The sequence below is a fragment of the Canis lupus genome, chromosome 5 (genome assembly GCF_003254725.2).
Source record: "Canis lupus dingo isolate Sandy chromosome 5, ASM325472v2, whole genome shotgun sequence".
In the NCBI taxonomy this organism is placed as follows: Eukaryota; Metazoa; Chordata; class Mammalia; order Carnivora; family Canidae; genus Canis; species Canis lupus.
Genome location: NC_064247.1, coordinates 24,110,397 through 24,133,007, shown reverse-complemented (window position 1 = coordinate 24,133,007; position 22,611 = coordinate 24,110,397). Strand labels below are relative to the sequence as shown.

At 40.1% G+C, this 22,611-nt stretch overlaps 1 protein-coding gene across 2 annotated transcripts; it reads right to left on the bottom strand.

Annotated features, from left to right (window-relative positions):
• Nucleotides 1–22,065, bottom strand: POGLUT3 (protein O-glucosyltransferase 3). 2 transcript variants are annotated; one of them, XM_025465631.3, is made up of 9 exons: nt 21,849–22,065; nt 15,233–15,430; nt 12,346–12,632; nt 10,382–10,414; nt 9,078–9,294; nt 6,949–7,145; nt 5,385–5,579; nt 3,945–4,049; nt 1–2,508 (listed from the first exon to the last, which is right to left on the bottom strand). In XM_025465631.3, the coding sequence occupies exons 1-9, from the start codon at nt 22,048–22,050 to the stop codon at nt 2,383–2,385; spliced, it is 1,560 nt and encodes a 519-aa protein (XP_025321416.1). In that variant the 5' UTR covers nt 22,051–22,065; the 3' UTR covers nt 1–2,382. The 2 variants fall into 2 exon arrangements, with proteins under 2 accessions (XP_025321416.1, XP_025321417.1); XM_025465632.3 differs by lacking the exon at nt 10,382–10,414.
• Nucleotides 22,066–22,611: the final 546 nt, after the last annotated feature.

Sequence of the window (22,611 nt, the reverse complement as noted above, 5' to 3'; positions counted from 1 at the left end):
TTGTATTTAGAAAAATTACTTTATTTAAAAAGTGTATATAATATGTCCCATGATACAAAATTCTAGACATAGATTTAAAAATAGCATAATGGAAAATATAAATATCCATTTTATTTTATTATGTATATTTTTTGTGCACTTAAAATCTTTTCCTAGGTTTACATTTTTCTTTATAATCTGATTCATACTTGTAGTAAAAATAGAATATCATAGACAGGTATAGAGCAAAAAGTAAAAATTCCCTTCTCTCCCTCCTCAGACATTGGTAAAATCCTTCCAAACTTTCAACCACACAAATATATTTTTGTTTTTTACATTCATGGTTTCACATTATTCATATTGTTCTGTAACTTAGCTTTTTCACTGAATACTGTAATGGAAATTGTTCACGATAGTACATTTAGAGCTACTTTTTTTTTAGAGCTACTTTTTAAAAATAGTTGTATTACATTCCTTTATATAGCAATAACTATTTAGCCAGTTCCCTCATGAAAACTATTCAAGGTGTTTCTAACATTTTACTAATAAAAACAATGCCGCAACAAACAGGCTGGCAGCTTATTTAGATAAATGCACTCATTATATTTACTTGCATATCCTTATACCCCTCTCTTCCTTTTTAAAAATCAGATTTTTAAAAAAGGAAAGTTGAAGTACTAAAAATGACTAATGGAATGTGCAGACATTATGTGAATTTGAAGGAAAAAATCAGAGCTTTAGTAAAACTATTTTATTAAGTTATATTAGTGTCAACAAACCAGAAAGCCATGTAAAATGAACTATTTTTAAAGACTATGACTGAGCTGGGCAGATGAAGAATTATCTAGATTGAATGCTCACTCCCTATGAAATTTTTTGAGGGTTCCACTTAATTTCTGAAATATATCTTTCCTGTTCCATGCTCAGAAGCTGCTTGGTATATTTCAGTTCACTTTTAACTATCAGGCTTGTTTGGCAGCAAGTGATAGACATTTTAAAAATTTGAGATGTTTCTAACAAAAATGCCATCAGCCACAAGGAAGGACCTGACCTGGGATTGGTGGGCTGGGTGGTGTGAGGGAGAACAAATTTTCTCTCAATAATCTCAGCTTTGACAAGCTCCAAACTCCATATACAATATATTTAGGACATGATTCATTAGGGCAAGGTCCCAGTACAGCTTGCCCTTTATTTTATACTTGTGACCTTGTACTTCTAAACAATTGGTGGGTATTGGTTTTCCTTGGATACTTGTTCCTAAATGTGGTTTTGCTCATCTAGTTACGCAATTCTGCATTTATGGATATGGCTACTTTAAAGTGGTTACATTGTTTTTCAGGTGAAGTAAATATTTCAATTAGGGGAGTAAATATTTTTAGACTGGGAGTGGAGAGCTCTTGCTTTGGGAGTGTGTTCTTGAGTGAAGTGAACCTTGGACTGGTGATTCTTACAAGGAGTGTGTAATGAATTTCTGGGCTATATGTCTTAAGTCTTGACCCTATCCAAAAGGAAATTTCCAAAGTTTTTCTCTTAGCAATGCACTGAAACAGAGGAGGGGAGCGGTTAGGATACTTGCCTTTCTTGTCAGCTTATTGGTGAATTCCCAAGATACCAGGCTTACTGCAGCTTATGGCACATGTTTTCAAGTAGCTCTTTTAAAAATGTAAAAAAGTGGTAGAGATCCCCACCTAATTATAGTTATCTTCCATCTATTCAATATATAGGTAATGAACAGTACCCATAGAATGTTCTCTCTACGAATAATTGTGTTGTCCTTATTTGGTGTACCACCCAAATAGATTGGGAATTATTAGTTTATGGCATAATTTCTCCTTAATTTTGTCTTAGGCTTTGGCAAAACTTAGCTGAAAAGTTATGAGTGAGCTTTAAAAAACATTGCCCCCATAGTCTCCAAGCTACTTTTAATAAGGCAGCCATCCTCTTCTTCCTTAATTACTCTTATCAGACCTTCCAAGAGAAGGCTCGCTATTAATGAATGCCCAAAGCAGCTTGTAGGAGGAGAAATTATGCAATAAGAGGGGAAGAACCCTGCACAAACAAATATTTTTTCTTCATAATTGGAAGAGGGAGAGGGAAAGTGAACAAGGGATGGAAACAAACCAAGAAATACGATGTAAATAGTTTCATAGGGAGTGATTTATATTTTGGCAAGCCTCTCTGTATACTAAAACCCGCCAGTTTTCTTTTCAGAGAAACTGTGATTTTGATCATAGCAGTTTTTATACAAAATAAAGTAAGATTCAATGATACTTGTAATACTTGCTCTCAGATTGCTCTCCCCATCTACGTCTTCTTAACGGTACTTGTACAGCGCGTGGCTCCTATCTGAACACTTGCATTCAATGCACCACTGGCATAAGCAGGAGGTGAAAGTGAGCTGACTTAAAGCTCTTCTCGGAAAGGTCTTTCTCGGTGGCACTGGCACATGGACGTGTTATCATCTGGCTGAGGAACCAGTTCCATCCCATCCCGTATTTTGGGTCTGCTGGACTGGCGCTCTGCATATTTCTGGAATGTGTGTTTGAAGGCAAATGAAAAGATTAGCCCGTGCTTCATTCCATTGGATCTTCCCTGCCCCACTCACACCAGTGTTTCTAGTTGCTGTGTATCTTGAGATTGAAACCAAAGATCTGGTTTATTCTAGTCCTAAAGATGCATTTTAACTTCAGTTGTTATAGACACTGAGTGCAATATTTCAAAATATAAAAAGGAACCCCAATCCACAATTTTATATGTAGGTAGGAAGCCTCCACCAAGTGTCAAGCCAAGTGTCCCTACTTGAAATAATGGCACCTCTTGGAATTTATCCTCAATTTATGAATGAATAATTAAATTTGTTGAAGCCTCAAATCAATAAACAGATGGATAAGCATCGCAAAATAAAGCTGGTGGTCCCACACACCCTTCCTGTTAGGCTCATGGTCACATACATTTTGTAAATAGCGAGAGATCTGTGTGAAGTCCCTCTATTTTGGCCACTGACTGATATATTCCTATAAATTAAATTTTTGGTTCAGTGGTTCTACACACATTTAGCTGTACATTTCTGAGGCTGGGTCAAACCCAAAAAATACAGGAACCTAATTAATATTTCAGAGGGAGAAACTCCTACTGTTAATATTATAGGTAGATCGGCAGAAGTTATATGATTCATTCAAGGGAAAGGCTGCTTTTAGTAAGTGGCATAATTTATAATTTTTATTTTTCTATTGGAGGGTAATATCCACAGACATCTGAAGAAATGTGCTTTTTTTTTCTGTCCACAGAAAAATAAGTTTAGGTTAAAAACAAAAGCATTCTTTTTTTTTTTTCTTCCTGGCTAGAATTTACTGTGTGAAACACAAGACAATTACTCAAAGAACCAATTCTTAGATTCTCAATAAACATTTGCACTTTAGTATTTAGGCCTAAGGTGTTACAACCATTATAAATATACTTCATTTGTTTGTTTTCTATAGCAAGCTAAATACTTGCTTTCCATCCTAACTGTAAAAGCACAATCTTAAGTAGTAACAAGGACAAAGAGGCAGACTTTTTGAGCAGAGAGATGTTAATGATCTCTAATCCAACTGCCTTGTTTTCTAGATAAGGAAAGATGTTCTCAAAAAAAAAAAAAAAAAAAAAGGAGAGATGTTCTCTGAGGTTCAGAAAATACCTAGGAATTCCATAAGGCATTTAATGAGAGAGAGCACTGCCGAAATAGGAGGAGCTTTTAATTTGTATGTGTAAGGGCTCTAACGCATTGTTTTTCATAATAGTGAGTGGAGATAAAAACATGGGAGACCACAAAAGGCTTTAGTACCACTCCTACCTTTCCAGGGGCTGGTGCTCGGCTTACCCAGAGCTCCACGGGCTGACCCTCTGAACACTTTGAAGTGAGGCAGTCAGGCTGAGCATGGAGTGTGAGGACCCTTGACCCAGCAGGATGATCAGTGGGAACCCACCTGGAGCACTCTGTAATAGTAGCAGTAGAGCCGGTGTGGCTGCAGCAGGTCCCTAGCAGCCAACTGTCCGTCTTTTGCAATCTTCTGGGCTTCTTCATCATTTTCCTGAAAGGTTTAAACACACACACACACACACACACACACACACACACAATAAATGAAAAGTACTCTTGTGAACATCCCCTCCACCCCCTCCGCCCCGCCCCCCCCCCCAAAGGCTACTGGTGAGTGTGATACAGAACAGGTGTCAGGTGTCAGGTTTAATGTGACCAGCATGGAGACGTGGGACAGGAGGAAGATAATTTTGGAGCAAGGCATTGAGAAATCAACGAGGTACTTCCCTAGACACTCTGTATGACACAGAAACGGTTACACATGTTAGGACGCTGCTCCACAGGTCCAGAAGTGCTTTCCCCTACACACCTGACATGCAGTGTCTTTTGTGGCTACCCTAGTACTATTGTCCTGGGTACCCAAGGAATTTAGGGCTCATCCTCTGTTCCCCCATCCTAGCCTCTCTGCTTGGTATTAAAGTATAATCTGGGGTAGAATGAATCACTTTTCATGTTATAACAACTCTTAAAAACTCCATTTTAATATGCAGTGAAAGCCCAAAAACTGTTATAAAATGGTAGCTATGAAAGCATCTTATCGCTGTAATCATAAATTCAGTCATTAGTACCCACAGGCTGTTCCTTCAATACCAGGAACAGTCATTGTTTCTAATTATACTTTTGGAAAATAGCTAGTATTCTACTGTGCAGCCCACAGGAAAAGCCATTGGCAAGCAATCCTGATTCTGTATAAAGGGTCACAAGAATGATTCTGCCTCAGGCATCCAGTTAATTGCAAACCCAAACACTGCTTCTCAGAAATTTAGAATAAAGCCTTATAATGGAAGGATAAATTTTTATAGTTTCGTAATAAAACACAACAGCTTCTTAATAGGTTTCCTTTTAAAAAAAAGAACTCTTATTTTATGGGAAACTAGTGATTCTTGGGATGTTGTATGGCATGCATTCATTGTGCCTTTTTTCTAACTGGGGAAAAGAAGATGATACCATAATTGCCTTCAATATCTTCTTGTGCATAAAGCACTCCAGCCCTGGGATTTTCAATCTGTAATTTGCATTTGATGTGTTTTTGCTTGTGTGTATAGGCATGAATAGTGATTCCTTTAGAAAAAAATCTATTTTCTACATAACACTTCTAAACCTGCTAAAAATTCCCCAAAATGTTGATACTCCAAATTAGAATTTAAATGATCCTGATGTTGCTTCTTTAGATACTTCAAGGAGACAAAAATTTCAGAAAATAACATTTCTGAAAGTAACATTTCAACTAAATTATGTCAAGTTAACTGGGTCATGATGGAACTCATGTAAATAATCCTGGTAAGTCTCTTACTGTCTCAAGAAATTAAAATTGCAGAAAACATACCTTGGCCCACTTAATTTTCTCTAGTAAATCACTAAGATTTCTTTTAATTGGAACATAATGTTTCCAAGGCTGTAGTGCCATATAGAAATGTTCATAATATTTCGAGTCCTGCTTCAAAACCAAACTGTTGCCCAGCATGAGGTATGGATATCTATAAGCAGCGACGGTCCCATCCACATTCACTTGATACTTGTACTAAAAGATTAAAACAAACATAAAGAAAAAACTTAACAGCCATTTGCTTTGCTTCTGCTTGTCATCAACATTATTATACTAAATATAAAAGAATTACTTCCCATGTTCCAAATTCAGTTGTTTAAAAGTTTTATATGTTATTTTGTAACTCACATTTTCTCTTTATATTGAAATCATAATCAGCCTTGAGCAGGCTGATTTTAAGAAATACAGTGATCAGTAATTTTAGGAAATAGGAATACCTATTTTAACTCTATGTAATGGATTCAGATTTCTGTGACTGGATAAGAAAATGTTTCAAAAGTTGTATGTTTATTAAAGTTGGTAACAATTTATGTATTTCATGAATACATTATTTCATTCGTTCCTTATACTAATTTAAGTATGAAAAAGGAAAGCATTATCTCTAGTGTTCAGTTCTAGAGTTGAGGACACAGAAACCTGGAGAGGTTCAGGGATTAGCATGCTAGCAACATAATATGTACTCTGTTTACCTATTTGCTGGATTAATAAACTTTGATTTACATTTCAAAATCACTTTTCATGGGAATTAAACCTCATTAAATCATAGTAATGTGAAGCAAGTATTATCATAACCTCTCTCTTTTTTTCTGTTTTTGTTTTTTTGTTTTTTTGTTTTTTTTTTTTTTGCAAGTGAGAAAGTCAGTGTTCAGATAAATTCTATTCCCTGAGTTCAAATCCAATGTTCTTTTCATTATATCACACTGAAATGAACAGGATATATGCACAGATTAAGTAATTTATTTTTTCTTAAGTAATTGGTACTAAAGAGTTTTCTAGCCAGTCAGATTTTGTCACATTTTTCACGTCCCTATCCTTGAGCTTCCTGACAATGCTCTGAAGGAACAAGGCATCTCACATGGTTAGGGGTACTAACAGATGAAGGGCCCACAGTTAGGGACGGAGGCAAGACTACAGGCAGGATGTGAATCCCAATTCCAGCTTCTTTCTTATTTATATGGTATTTATATTCTGTTTACAAAAATCATTTAAAATCACTTTAGAAAAAAAATTAAAAAAAAATCACTTTAGGTAAAAGACATTTATATTCCCAGTTTATGGAAACAAATATGAAAGAGAGAAAAGCAGATAAATGTACCCCAAACCCCAGGTGAATCCTTGCATTATATTTTGCACTAAATACAGTTCTGGCTTTTTTAAGACAGAATTAACAAAAATAAAAAAAAATAAATCACAGTGAGTTTTATAATTCCCTATGTTTGGAAGGGAGAAAGTAAGAAAGTGTGTGGCAGCTCACAAGACTGGAGAAATTTGCCCACCAAGTGATTTGGTGGACTTAATACAAGTTTATCACTTCATATCCTTACAGGAAGACATATATGCATACCTTAAAGAAATCAAAGAAACCTATCAATTTAGCTTTTCCAAGCTCCTTTTCTTTCTCTTGGAAAAAGAAATATCCTGTAATTCCTGCATCTAGGAGCTCTGGGTTTTCCTTGGACAGCTGTACCAACTGGAGCCTCTCTTCTCGGCTATCTCTACCTCTGAAGAAAGCTTTCTCTGTTTTATTGATCCAGGAAGGCCCTAAAAGTTTGAAGCCACAAAAAAAAAATATGATTATGAATTTGACATTTATAAAAACGGTAAGTGTAATCATCTTTAATCTACTATTGTCATTTAAGACATTAAAGCTCTTTGATCACCAACTCATCTTCTAAAGTAAGGTGCTATTTCCAAAAAAATACAGGATCAAGTATCCTGCCTGAAATACTTCCCAGTTTGGACTAGTAAAAACAGTCCTTTAGAGGCACCTGGGTGGCTCAGTCAATTACATATCTGCCCTTAGCTCAGGTTGTGATCTCAGGGTCCTAGGATTGAGCCCCTCATTGGGCTCCCTGCTCAGCAAGGAAGCCTGCTTCCCCTTTCCTGCTGCTCCTCCCCCTGCTTGTGCCCTCTCTCTCTCTCTTTCAAATAAATAAATAAAATCTTTAAAAATAATAACTTAAAAATAAAAAGTCCTTTTATTTGCTGTATCACATAAAAAAGAATGCTCTAATTTCACCTATTTGTCTACCTGTGAGAGTTTACTCAAATATTGGACTGTCAGGACGCCTGGGTGGCTCAGTGGTTTAGCATCTGCCTTTGGCTCAGGACATGATCCTGGGGTCCTGGGATCGAGTCCTGCATTGGGTTCCCTTCAGGGGAGCCTGCTTCCCTCTCTGCCTATGTCTCTGTCTCTCTCTCTCTCTATCACAAATAAATAAATAAAATCTTTAAAAAAAATTGGACTGTTTATGACATTAGGAGATATCCAAAATAGCACTGGATCAAGTTCAAAGCAAAAGACATTCAATGACTTGGCACTAGCTTCTTCCATTCTTTGTGCTTCACAATAAAAAATGAGCTAGGCTTTTGTTCTTAGATTAGGTGACCAGAACAAACTATGTGACCAAGTAACATCTGCCTCTCTCTCTCTCTCTCTCTCTCTCTCTCTGTCTCTCATGAATAAGTGACCAAGTAATATCCACATCTTTGGGTTGTTCAGGATTTTGAGCACATCACTTTTGGATACAGGAAAGACTTTGTCTCATATGCTATGAAATGAAAAAATTATATATATAGCTCAGCTATATAAATACATGTGTATATGTGTGTGTGTGTGCATGTGTATCTTTCCTGGGAGGGCAATATTCTAGAAGAATTAATTTAAATCTATTTCTATTATTCTAAAGAGAGGTCATTAGTTAACACCTGTTAACTACTCAAAGGGATAAATCATAAAACACAGTAACTAGAGGGAGTTTACTCTCTCCAATATTTTAGCACACTTCTAAGGTATTCACTGTTCTCAAATAAAAAGTCAGTTTCATTTCATGTTATCTTTAGGTACTTTGCAAAGAGTTTCTGGTTGCATCTACTAAACAAGCCTACCAAATCACAATAAAGAGGGACAGAAGTTGTAAAGACTTCTTTACAGGGTGTCTTTACAGAAGTTTTAAGACTTCTTTACTTAGTCAGGGTGTATTCTCAGGGAGTTTGGTTTAATACAAAGGTGTATTGTGCCTCAAGTGTAAGGTCATCAAATGGGGGCAGGGGACTCAGATTTTGAAGGATGAAGCAAGGCAGAAAGAGGAAAGGAGAAAATTTGTTATTAAGTGTTAGAGATAGTAATACCCAAATTATACTACTACCACGATTCTCTTACATCTACATGTAATTTTATATTTTTCAAAATGCTCTCTTCACCCAGCAATATAAAGGCACTGGAGTCAGCATTAAGTGACAATTTTACCAAATGTATATTGTCAAATAGTATTTATCAATGATCAACACAAAGGAGACTCAATCACTAGCCCACCCACATACCAAACTTTTGGATTAGAAGAATGCTATACTGCTCCTTTTTCTTGGTTAGAAAATAAGAACAATGTTTATTTCAATACATACCTTTATTCTCTCTGACCGAACATTCTCTTTTCACCTCTGTTTTTCCTCTGAGAATAAACTTTAATTTACCTGTATTTCCCTGAATAGAGAGGAGATCATTGGTGACACCCCTCATTGCTTCAAGTGTGGAGTGGGTGATGTCATACGTTGGAAGGATAATATCTCGTGAATCCAGGGAGCCGCACCATGAAATGATAGGTAAAGGGCCAGGGGTCTCATTGACTTTTCGATGCTCCAGAGGCCAATCTCCAAGATTAATATAAAATTCTATATCAGGGAGAAGGACCTAAATAAACAGAAGAAGAAACATCAGTGCTGGGAAGACCTCAGTCTTAAAACATGTCTGATAAAGTAAACATTTGAAATTAGCAGAAGAGAGAAGAATGCCTCTCAGTCATCAGTAGTATCAGAAAATTTAGGGTGAGGATGGTACATGGCAAATTCACTCAGCCAGGAGTAAGCTCCCTCTGTTAAGAAGGGGCATTTAAAATTGCTTCGTATCAGGGCATCCAGCTGGCTAAGTTGGTGGAGCACCTGACTCTTGATTTTGGGATCATGCGTTCCAGCACCATGTTGGGTACAGAGGTTACTTAGTAAAAAAATAAATTTAAAAATTATCAAAATTGCTTAGTATTATAGAAGTGGACATGGTATAGAAAGGTATGAATAAAGGGCTTCAAGAACTCTTTCTGCCAGCTGCCTCATGGAGAATCAACAAGATTAGACCCAAGCCTCTGTTTTCCTTCACTATCAAACCTCCACATCACGTCTACCTTTGTTTCTGGACTTTCTCACTCCATGTCCATCTCCACGGTCAGTCAAAGCTATACTTGAGATCCTTCTCATCTCTTGCCTGGATTGTTACAGTAGCTTATTCACTAGGTGTTCTGATATTAGACTCTCCCCAAACTAATCTTCTTTCACCTTGCTGCCCAAATTCATAAAACCCAAAATAATGTTACTACCAAGGTCAACAGAACCTAAAGCCTACAGGTCAAGGTCTAAACTCTCTGGCCAGAAAGCAAGCCCCTGTAGCTGTGAGCCTCATCTTCCACCTGAGTGTGTGCCAGTAAACTTTGGGCTCCTCTCTGAACATGTCACCTCCTCTCATATGTAATTCCCTTCTCACTTGGAGTATTCTTCTACTTATTTGTGTGGCACTCTCCTTTCCCATCCTTCAAACTCAGACTGAATGTTACCTCCTCGATGACTTGCCCTCCTCAGGCAGTTTCAATCTGGGTACCTATTATTCTTACAGGCCCACCACGTTGAGGTACAGCTATTTGTATTCACATCCTATCCTAACTTCCAAATAACAAAAACAAGTCCCACTAGAGTAGGCCGCTCAAAGCCCAGAGACGAGTCTCATTTACCTTGGATTTCTTCCCAGCCACTGGGCAAAGAACCTAGAACAAGAGGGAAGGGCAGGGGATGTGACTAATGATTCACCCTCTTGTTTCCCTACTCTTATTTATAAGCTCATTCATAAACTCCACACCAGAAGTTCTCACTATAGAGCATGATTTCTCAATCTCAGTAGGATTGACATTTGGGTCTGGGTAATTTTTTGCGGTAGGGGCTGTTTTGTGCATTGTAGAATGTTTGCTAGCACCCAATGGCCTCCACAGACCAGATGCTAGTAGCAACACATAGAGTTGACAACCAAAACTGTCTCTACACATTGTCAAATGTCCTCTCAGGGACAAATTCATCACTAGTAGAAACCACTGAAGAGAGGCAGCAACATCAGTACAAGGTAGGAATACAGGGCATCAGGCCAGGAAGAAAATACCTTGTTTATGACCAAATACCTTAATATGCATATATGGTGGGCTAGTGGGGATGGGCGTGGGGCACCTGCTACTTAAAATAAGAATTAAAAATAAAATAAAATAAAGATAGGAATTGATTGCAGCCCCACATTTCAGCACACTTGGGAAACCACATAACTCATATTCCCAAAGTTGGCTTTTGGTTTGGAAAACCACCTTGCCAGTCTTTCTGGGTGGGATAGGCAGAAAACGCCCATCCTCACCTCTCACTCTGCATGGTCAGGAAGGAGGAAGAACAAAAGGAATTTTGAGTTGCTCTGCATAAGAGTTTAGTAAATGTGGAAAGAAGGGTTGAATAGAGGGGAGTGGGTGGGAGGAATTGAGAAGTCTTCTGAGAGATAGAGGCCCAACAATAGTCACTAAGAAGCTAAGACCTGAGGATCAATGACAGACAGTGAGAAATTTCCAGAGCATGGATGACTGAGTCTGATTTATAGACAGATGTCTATTTTTAAACATTAGGGGTTTTGTTTGGCTGGTTTTTATTATGCACTGGTACAAAATCACCTCTCTGTTACTAGAACCTTCAACAAAATGTGCCATGCATACCATCTTTTAGAGGCACTTAGGGTGAAACAAGGAAAAGATGGCTGAAGTTCTAGTCATTTTGAGGTGAAAAGAACAAAACAGCTGCAGAAAGTGGTATCTGAATGGGAGGAATATTCCCCACGATGGAGAACTTCAAGAAGTGACCCTGAGGGGCACCTGGGGGGCTTAGATGGTTAAGTGTCTGACTCTTACTTACTGCTCAGATCATGATGTCAGGGTTGTGAGACTGAGTCTTGTCTCAGGGGTCTGCTGGAGGATTCTCTTTCTCCCTCTCCCCCTCCTCCAGCTGATGCTTTTTCTCTCTCCCTCCAGTAAATATATAAATTTTTTTTAAAGGTGACCTTGAGGTTAAACATGTCTGGGAGTCCACAGAAAACTCGGGAGTACTCTATAGGGCCTGAAATGGGGGATGGAGCCATATTTCTTTTCCTACAGGAAAGAAAGATCCATAAAGAAGGAGAATTTATGAACACTCAGGTGGTGGACAGCTTAGATACATATTTCCAAGCTTGGAATCCATTCCTATCCTTTGCCATTGTTGTTCTAAGCATCTCAATGTTACAACGAAATAAGTAAACTACAGTTGACCCTTGAACAATGCAGGGGTTAGAGGTTCCGACATCTGTACAATCTCAAATTTGCGTATAAATCTTGACTCCTCCAAAGTGTAACAACTAGTAGCCTGTTGTTGAGTGGAAGCCTTACCAATAACATAAGAGTTGATTAACACAACTTTTGTATGTTACGTGTATTGTATTATGTGTTTTTACAATAAAATCAGCTAGAGAAAAGAAACTGTTAATTAAGAAAATCATAAGGAAGAGAAATACATTTATAGTACTGGACTGTATTTATTAAAAAATGCCCATGTATAAGTGTACTCATGCAGTTCAAACCCGTGTTGTTTAAGGGTCAACTCTGTGTTGTTTTGGGAACCAGTGATTCCATTCGCATACCTTTCTTGCCAGTGACAGCAAAATCTCGTCTGAGAACATTTTGAAGTCTGTGTATTTCCCTAAAGATCTCCGGTAGATGTGGTTATTGAGAATCGTGTAATGGACAATGGCACCCCTCTCATCCCCAAACCTTTTCGGAACTTCGTCTAGCATCTGCTGGAGATTGATGCTGGGGAAAGAAGCGAAATCTTTTGCAATCTGTGGTTCCTTGGTTGGACACGAAAGAGTCCTCTGCCAGGCCTGAGGATCCTCTTCTGGACACTCACAGTACTCATGGTACACTGGTCCTAGGGAAGGCAAAGCATGTGTGACGCCACTCCCCATTAACGAACACCACGATACAGGGAGTTGTTTCTGCCTGATATGAACGTGGGATGACTTCTTGGTGAACTCTAAGATTATCCAGACAGGAATAATCTGCCCTAAACAAATCAGTGATGAAAGTACTTATGTCAGAGTCCTGTGCTTCTACTTTGCTTCCCCCTTTCAGACTCCTCTAGACAACCTGGTATAGCATATGCTCTCTTCCAATATAACCCACTCTCAGCCAATTAGCTGATAAACTCAGTGAGCTATAAATGCCTGATGAACATAAAACAACCTAACTTTTAACAAGGAAAAAGAGAAGGTACTACTTTTCAGGTATTATTATATAGTAATTATATAGTGGTGATTTTTTAAAAAGATTTTATTTATTTATTCACGAGAGACACACACAGAGAGAGGCAGAGATATAGGCAGAGGGAGAAGCAGGCTCCCCACAGGGAGCCCAATATGGGACTTGAACCCAGGACCCCGGCATCATGACCTGAGCCTAAGGCAGATGCTCAACCTCTGAGCCACCCAGATATCCCAGTGGTGATTTTTTTTAGACAAGATGGAGGTCTCTTCCCCTGAATCCCTAAAATCACCTTCCTTATCACATCTCAAAGAAGAAATACATAACCCAGGGGTATCTGGCAGTGTAATTTTAAAGTACCCAGCCATGAGTATGAAACTTCTCTGAGGAATCATCCTAAAAGGAGTTTATAACACTTTTATATCTTTCTTCAAAATATATTTAACTTAATATAAAAATTAAAATAATTTTTATAAATATAAGAACTTAAAAAATTATTTATGTTTCTTGAGGATTTCTACTTCAGACCAAGATTAATATGGACCAAACGCCCTTCTGCCTGAAACTACCAAAAAAAGAGACAAAATATATGAAAGACTTTTTAAGCCATGGGACATGAGGCAGTGAAGGACAGTGAGTCTGAGAGATGGGAAACAGATGAGGTGAGTCCTGCAGTTCATAATCTTACTGGCTAAGGGAGTTTCCGGGTATGAAAACAGGGGGAGAAATGGAGGCAGAGCCCAGCAGTGTCACTGAGTTGAGGGGACAGAGCTGAGTGTCCAGGGAGAACAAGGCAGCTGGCATTTACAGGACACACTCCCTAAGAAGAGAAAACTACACATATAGAAAGCTCCAGAGATCTGCAAAAAGTTCCCCTTCCAGTATGTAGGGTTTCTTAAGAGTGTATATAAGTGAGGAAACTATCCAAAGCAGGGAAAGGACCATCCAGAATGATTGGAGGCAACACTACCCACTGGTCTTACAAGATTGTGAAGAGCACCTGTTTATACCAGGCAGATTGGAAAGCATCCTAATTCCTGGGGCTTAGGGTAGAGTAGACAGAGACGTATTGCCTGAGTGGTGGGGAATAATTAGCTCCAGGCTACACATGGTTCCAATTTCGCCTAATGAATTGTAAAAGTAAAATTTGAAAGGTTCAAATTATTTCCAAGTAACATCACTGCATTCCAGGGAAAAAAAGCTCAAGAAGATGAGAAAGTGCCAGAAGATGAAAAATACACTGGATACAATTAATGACAAATTGGGGATTGCAGAAGAAAAGATTAGGGAACTTAATGATGTAGCAATAGAAAAAATACAAAATGAAATGGAGAAAAAAAAATTTTAAGTGAAAACAGCATCAATGAGCTATGGGATTATTTCAATCCTGGTAGAGGGGTAACTGGAATTCTTGGAGGAACTCTGGAGTAGAACAGAAAAAATATTGAAGAAATAATGGCCAAAAATTTTCTGGATTTAATGAAAACTATAATCGCAAAGATCAAAGAAGCTCCACAAACCCAAGCACAAGAAACATGAAGAATACTACACCAAAGCACATAATAATCAAATTGTTCAAAATAACTCAAAGAGAAAATCTTTAGCAGTACAGAGGAACAAAATTATGATTGTCAGCAGATATACTGTTGGAAACAAGCAAGTAAGAGGGCAGTGGCACAATATCTATAAAGTGCTAAAAGGAAAAAAAAAAAACCCAACCCCGTTAACCTACGGTTCTATATTTAGCAAAAATGTCTTTCAAAACTGAAGGCAAAATAAAGACTCTTTCAGACATTCAAAAGCTAGGAGAACTTATTACCAGGATTCTTACACTAAAAGAAATGATAACAGGAATTCTTTAGCAGAAAGCAAATGGTAGTAGATGAAAATATAGATCTATATAAAAGAATGAAGAAAGCTGGAAATGTTAACTACTTGGGCAAATAAACAAGCTTTTCTTGCTTATCATTCAAATTTCTTTACTTAGTTTCCTTCCCTCAAAATTTAATTTAAATCAATTTAAAAAGTTAAATTGAACTCCAGGCGGGGTGCCTGGCTGGCTTAGTCAGTAAAGCATGTGACTCTTGATCTTGTGGTAGCGAGTTTGAGCCCCAAATTAGGTGCAGAATTATTTAAAATTGATCTCCAGGAGGTATGCATACCATGTTTACTCTCTTGTATATGACTTCAAGGTCATTGTATCCCACTTTGAAAGGCATGGGTTCTACACATATAAGGCTGGTGCTGGATTGTGTAATTATCACTTACCTTTCAAAATATAAGGAGACTGAGCCACGTGTTCATCACCATAAAGGACCTCTATCTTCAGCCCCGCGCTGACAGTGTCATATATCCTGTACCGCACCAAAAATGTCCCATCATTCCTGTCCAAAGGTTTGGGAACGTGAATCCGGACTAACTCTTTAGGTGAAAGAGATTTGATTATTACTCTGAATAGTGTTTGATCTGAAAGAAAAAAAATGAATAAACTACTACTTCATGGATCATGAAGGGTTACCAATCATTGGATAGGTGTCTCTACACCAAAGTTACTTTCTTCTGTACCCTCAAAATCATAACAAAATAGGGATGCCTGGGTGGCTCAGCAGTTGAGAGTCTGCTTTCGGCTCAGGTCATGATCCTGGGGTCTGGGATCAAGTCTTGCATTGGGCTCCTTGCAGAGCCTGCTTTTCCCTCTGCCTGTATCTCTGCCTCTCTGTGTCTCTCATGAATAAATAAAATCTTAAAAAAATAATAACAAAATAATTTTAGTTTGGAAGATCCTTGAGACAGGAACCATGTCTGGGTGGTGTCTTGAAACCAAAGATCTGAGTCAACGTTTGATCCATTAGTCATTCAGTAAAGATTTACTGAATGAACAAATTCAGTTCATTAAAAAAGCAAGGAAGAGATGAACTTTTTTGCCTCTCTGCTCTCTTCTCCTTTGGGTAGGTTTAAAGCAGCCCAGGTAGTTAAAAATCTAAAAACTCTTAGAATGAGAGCTCCAAGACAATTGAACTTTCTCCCATCAAATATACATCGGCTTTCTTTGTAAACCATTTTAACACCCAATAACCGTCATTTCTCAGGAAATCCCCCTCTTGTTAACCCAATTTTCCAGTTATACTTCTAAGTCTATTTCCCTAAATAAAAATTATAGCTAGTTATTAAAGTCTGTGCACAAATATCAGACACACACACACATTTTCACACACCTTTGTAGATACTAGAGTTTACTTCTCTAAGCTGGTTACAGTAGGATAATCTAACATCTTTTAAACTCCAAAATTCTGGAAATTCCATGGTAAACAATACCTGCTTAGTAAACTTTCCCTTCTCTTTTCAAAGCATATTAGCTCACAGATTTAGGCATTGAAACAATACTGTTATGATTAGTATCACTGTAATCCAGGAATAAATGTTGCCATATCTTTCTTTCCAGAGTCCAGTGGATGTATCTGCATGTACTCAGTGCAGATCTGATCCTGAGGAGCTTTGAGTATAAAGATCAGTTAATAGTCCTAACCACAGTTAATCACTATACCAAAGGCAAATGGTTTTCAAAAAGTGGCAAATCCTCTGAAATTCACAACTCTAGCAAAAAATAGTAGTGATGAAAGTAGTCTTTCATGTGACATCTATCATGTTCTCAAATTAAGCATATTACATATATTATATATAAAAATGTGTATATGTTTTATGAAATTTCTGAAAAAAAAGCTTCTTTCTCCTATTATTAGTTTCTTTTTTTTTTTCTATTATTAGTTTCTATATCTTGTGAGCAAAGTTTCTACTTTCTTTTGATCCTCAAGGGTTTCATTTTCTCATGTGGGTCAGAAGAGGTGTTCCTCAGTATCTTCAGTTTTGTAATAGAATTAGTGTCTGAAAACTTGCTATTAAATAATACATTTTGGCGTCCTTGAAACAAGTGTGATAAAATTATGAAAGAATTCTGCTAAGATAAATGAGCTATAATAAATATGGGGGATGGTACAAGAAAAAATAATTTAATGTAAAATTATTTAAAAGAATGATTGAAAGAATTCTGCTAAAATAAACGACCTATAATAAACATAGAAGATGGTGTAAGAAAAAAATAATTTAATGTGAAATCATTTAAAATGTTAGTCATTTACCTGAAATGCTTAAATGAAACACATTGGTTATTGCTTTGGTTTTTTGTTTTGTTTTGTTTTGTAAAGATTTTATTTATTTATTCATGAGACACAGAGAGAGAGAGAGAAAGAGAGAGACAGGCAGAGGGAGAAGCAGGCTCCATGCAGGGAACCCAACATGGGACTCGATCCCGGGTCCCCAGGATCAGGCCTTGGGATGAAGGCAGCACTAAACCGCTGAGCCACCTGGGCTGCCCGGTTAATGCTTTGTGTTATCTCTCACTTGGTTTTAGAAAGCACAGTGTGGTGACTGAAAATCAGGCAGGCAGAGCCTGGGGACCAGGAGACAATTTCTATTTTTTTTTTCCCAAACTAGAAGCATTACAGAAAAGTTTATTTCTTGGTCAAATAGTCCTATTCTCCATAAATTTATGATTATAAACAAAACGGATATAAGACAAACATTAATGACTGTGTGATCGTTTTGGAGAGAGCTGGATTACAGTGATATTAATCGTAACAGTATTGGAAAGAATCGGATTTATGGAAAAAAACTAGTTCCAAAATGCTTCGTTATTTTTAAATTCAAATTATTGGACAAGATCTGTATTGTCTCTTCCAAATTTATTTTTGTCTCCAAAATAGCATTTAAAAGTTACATTTCAGTTTTTTAAGAATACATTTATTTTTTATTGTTATTCAATTTGCCAACAAACAGAATAACACCCAGTGCTCATCCCGTCAAGTGCCCCCCTCAGTGCCCGTCACCCAGTCACCCCCCACCCCCCGCCCTCCTCCCCTTTCACCACCCCTAGTTCGTTTCCCAGAGTTAGGAGTCTTTATGTTCTGTCTCCCTTTCTGATATTTCCTACCCATTTCTTCTCCCTTCCCTTCTATTCCCTTTCACTATTATTCATATTCCCCAAATGAATGAGAACATATAATGTTTGTCCTTCTCTGATTGACTCATTTCACTCAGCATAATACCCTCCAGTTCCATCCACGTTGAAGCAAATGGTGGGTATTTGTCGTTTCTAATGGCTGAGTAATATTCCATTGTATACATAAACCACATCTTCTTTATCCATTCATCTTTCGATGGACACTGAGGCTCCTTCCACAGTTTGGCTATTGTGGACATTGCAGTGCTGGGGATTTACCCCAAAGATACAGATGCAATGAAACGCCGAGACACCTGCACCCCGATGTTTATAGCAGCAAAAGTTACATTTCAAAATAAACGTATAAAACTAAAATATAGCCACTGGAAATACATATTTTAAATGTTCAGTCATTTTTATGGTAATCTTTCATGCCTGTGTCATTGTCAGCATGAAATTAACTTTAGAGCCAACACAAAATAAGAATGGTCAGGGCTGAAATAGAAATAAGCAATTTTAACCTTTCATAAAAGAGAAAATGAGAAGAGTGCAATTTGAAATTGCTTCAAATGGAAGGAATGTGAATTCTCATTTGCCCCAGGGGCTAACATAATGGAACAGATTTGAACCTCTTTAAGAGAGAGAGGTTCAAACCTCTTTAAGAGAGACAACTAATGGCATGAGAACGCAGGGGCGAGGTAGACCAAGGAGGTTAGCAGATCAAAGTCTTGCATCATTAGAATCAGACTTTTGATTTGGAAAGGAATCAAAAGCATTTTTTTTTAAAGTCACTTGCTTAGCACTAATTAGGTGCCAGTCCCTGAGCTTGAGATTTTCATTTTCTACCTTATTTTTTTAAAGATTTTATTTATTTATTCATGAGAGACACAGAGAAAGAGTCAGACACAGGCAGAGGGAGAAGACGGCTCTCTGTGGGGAGCCTGATGCTTGACTTGATCCTGAGACCCAAGGATGGAGCCCTGAGCTGAAGGCAGACACTCAACCGCTGAGCCACCCAGGCATCCTCCTTATTTATTGCCTATAAGAATTTGTAACGTGGGCATTGCCACCCCATTTTACAGACTGAGAAGCCCAGGCTCCAAGAAGTTAAGTAACTTGCCCAAGGTCACCTACATATGAGTAGCAGAGCCAAGAGTTGAATATAGCTTGAATCCTTCTCCTTTCAAAGCCCATCTGCATCCACCTTGTCATGTCAGCTAGCATACTGGTTTGCAGAATTCAGGGCTGGAGGAATAACCTCTGGCACCCCTGGTACAACAGAGTCACAGCCTTCCCTTTTGTTTAGGAAGATTATTAAGATTCTGCAACTGTAGCAAGAGTCAACCCCACATGGCCAAGGGAACAGAGCCCCAGAAGGCCAAGTTGTTTTGCCAACTCTTCAAAAATGTCTAGCTGCCTGCTGACCATGGATGCTCTGCAGGAACTTCCTGAAAATTGATGCACAACATATTATGGAGATTTAATTAAATGGAAAGAGTGCCTGCTCTTGTGCAGAGTGAAGAGAATAATAAGATGATTAAAGGATGATAAATACAACAGGGCACAGTTTAAAACATGAAATGCTACACAAGTAGGAGGTATGATTATTTTATGAAGATATGAGTACTGATGAAGGTAAAGGAGGGCTGAGTAGAAAACAGGTATTTTTGTATCCAGCCATCTTGACATATTCCAACCACTCTCCCTCCACCCCTTCCTCTCTTTTCTCTACAGTATTTACAGAGCTTCTCTGCCAGACATTATGTCACATGCTAGGAATATCACAATGTCAACAGGTCACAGACTGCCTAATTTCCGTCTTTGGACTCCAGTTAGAGATCCTCTGCTTCAAACCATTCAAGAACACATTTTGTAATCCTAGTACCTGGAGATACACAGCAGAATAATGATATTGAAATAAATGTGACACTGTCAAATGGGAGTGATAATTATTACAGGAATCTTGGTTAAGTCATGTTAAGAAGTTGTGTAATTTTTTTGAGAAAAATAATGGCCTCCTTTTCATTTAGTTCTTGGAGAAGCAAAAATTTCAGGACTTGCAAGTGAATGAATAATGGTGGCAGATGATGTAAAAACTAGCTGGGTGAGCTTTTCAAAACTACAGAACAGCCTTTTAATGGAAATAAAAACTCAAGTGACATGAGAAGAAATAAGAAGCATCCAAAGGTATGAAATTGAGGTTGTCTGAAAAGACTTGGTGAAAATCTTTGATTTTATTACCTTTTTTTTTACCCCCTGATCATGAAAACACTAAGATTATTTTCAGGGAAATTTTTCTTGGGGAAAAAAGAAGAGTGAAAAAGAAACTCCTTATTCTCTTGCTATAATTACTGAGAACACTAATGAGTGAGGTTATTTTCTCAGGACAAATACCTAGAAATTAGATTACCAGATTTTAGGGCATGGACATTGTGTGCAAATGACATCTTTTTAAAAATCACATATACTAGCCGTTGAAAGTTATTTTTGTACATTAGGTTTGTAAATATTTAAGACTCTTAGTATATTTGGAAAACTGCTTTCCAGAAATATTTTAGTAATTTGTGCTGTCACCAGCGGAGGATGGAGAGTATTTTCATGCCCTCTTGACAGCTTTGCGAACCGCCACTTAAAAAAACTTTGTCAATTTTTTTGATTAAAGAATAGAATATTCTTTGAATGTCTAGTTCTTCCATTAGCAGCATTTCACTTTGGATCACGCTATTTTCTTTTTTCCTGTATAAATTAATTTTTACCTTCATTCTCCCTTTTCTTTCTAAAGCATCCACACACACACACACACCCTTATAACATCATAAAATGAATTTTAGAAAAGAAAGAAAACTATAAAGAAGAAAATACACCCGGGATGTCTGGGTGGCTCAGCGGTTGACGGACCATCTGCCTTTGGCTCAGGTTGTGTGATTCCAGGGTCCTGGGATGGAGTCCCGCATGGGGCTCCCCACAGGGAGCCTGCTTCTCCCTCTGCCTGTGTCTCTGCCTCTGTCTCTGTCATGAACAAATAAATACAATCGAGGAGGAGGAGGAGGAGGGGGAGGGGGAGGGGGAGGGGGAGGGGGGGAGGAGGAGGAGGAGGAGGAGGAGGAGGAGGAGGAGGAGGAGGAGGAGGAGGAGAAAATACACCCCATAGTGCAAGGCTTCCAATCTGGGTTTAAGGATTTTTTATTCTGGCCCTTAGGGCCATGGAAAGCCTTCCCAAAACTAAGAAGAGTTTAGTCATAGTTTCTCGCTAGCAGTGGGGTACTTTGATCGTCTTTGTTGATTTAAAAAAAAAAAAAGGGTGCCAGTTGGCTGATTAGCAAATCCTGACTGCAACAACTGGAAACTAGCAGGACAGGTTGCACGAAATGGCAAAGGCAAGGCGAGCAGGAGCCGGGGCAGGGGCAGGGGCAGGGGCAGGAGCCCGAGCAGGAGAGACCGTGGGCGGGCGGCCAGGCAGCGGACTCCAGGACGGGATCCGCCCCCCGCCCCCCCGGGGGAGAGCTGAGCCCACAGGGTTCCCTGCTTGGAGAACTCGGACCCGTGAGGAAACCGCGTCCCGCAGGCACAAGCGCCCCCTCCGGCCTGCAGCGCTGCGTGCAGGGGCTGCCGCTTGGGACCCACAGGCCTCAGCCCTGCATCGGACGCGGGGCTCGAGGGCTCAAGGCGGGGCAGTGCCTGCGTGCTGCACCCGCGGGGGCTCCCGGCCTTCAGGACCCGCCCGGGCCGCAGGGCCCGCCGGGCTCGTCCGTCCCCGGGGTCGCTCAGCGGCCCTCGGCAGCGACGCCCCGTACCCCACCCACCCCTCTCTGTGTCCGGGAAGGCGGGAAGGCCCGGGGGAGGGCGACAGTCGCCGGGGGCGGGGGGCGGGGGGCGGCTCTACGCTACCTGCGGGCGAGCGGGTGAGGTTCCGGCCCTCGGAGTTCACCGCCTGCAGGTAGAAATAGCGGACCGGGAGAACGACGCCCGCCCGCAGCCCGGGCCCCCACGCCAGGCTCCGCGGCGCGCTCACCGGCGGCTCGGGGGCCCCGGCGGCCACGAGCAGGGCCAGCGGCAGCGGCAGCAGCGCGGCCCGCGGGAGGCGGCGCATGGTCCCGGCCGGCGGTGCGGCGCGGCGGCGGCGGCGGCGGCGGCGGCGGGGAGGGGCCCGCTCCGGGGGCGGGTCGGGGCGCCGACGCCCCCGCGGCCCCCGCGGCCCCCCCACCCCCGCCCTCTCCAGGCCCCCCACGCCCTGCGCCCCGTCGCGGGGACCGAGGACAGCAGGGGGCGAGCCTGCGCCCTCGGCCTCCAGGACCTGCTCTCGCCCGACCCTCTGGTTTCCAGAGCTTGTCTACTGCTTGCGGGAAACCCTTTTTTTTTTTTTTAAAGATTTTATTTATTTATTCATGAGACACACAGAGACACAGGCAGAGGGAGAAGCAGGCTCCATGCAGGGAGCCCGACGTGGGCCTCGATCCGGGGGCTCCAGGGTCACGCCCTGGGCTGCAGGCGGCGCTAAACCGCTGAGCCCCCCGGGCCGCGGGGGGGGGGGGGCTTTTAGAGACACGAGCCAGTGGCGATGGCCGCGGGGCGAGCCAGGGGGCCCCGCCGCGGAGAACTTCCGTGTGGTTTGGGAAAATGCCTTCAGCCAAGGCCTTGCACGGGGTTTCCG

Coding starts and splice junctions, on each gene's coding strand:
- POGLUT3 (XM_025465631.3), bottom strand. CDS start 22,050: ATGCGCCGCCTCCCGCGGGCCGCGCTGCTGCCGCTGCCGCTGGCCCTG. Junction 12,633..15,232: donor GTCTCCTTATATTTTGAAAG/GTAAGTGATAAT, acceptor TGCCTTCCCTAG/GACCAGTGTACCATGAGTAC. Junction 2,509..3,944: donor ACTATTACAGAGTGCTCCAG/GTGGGTTCCCAC, acceptor CACACATTCCAG/AAATATGCAGAGCGCCAGTC.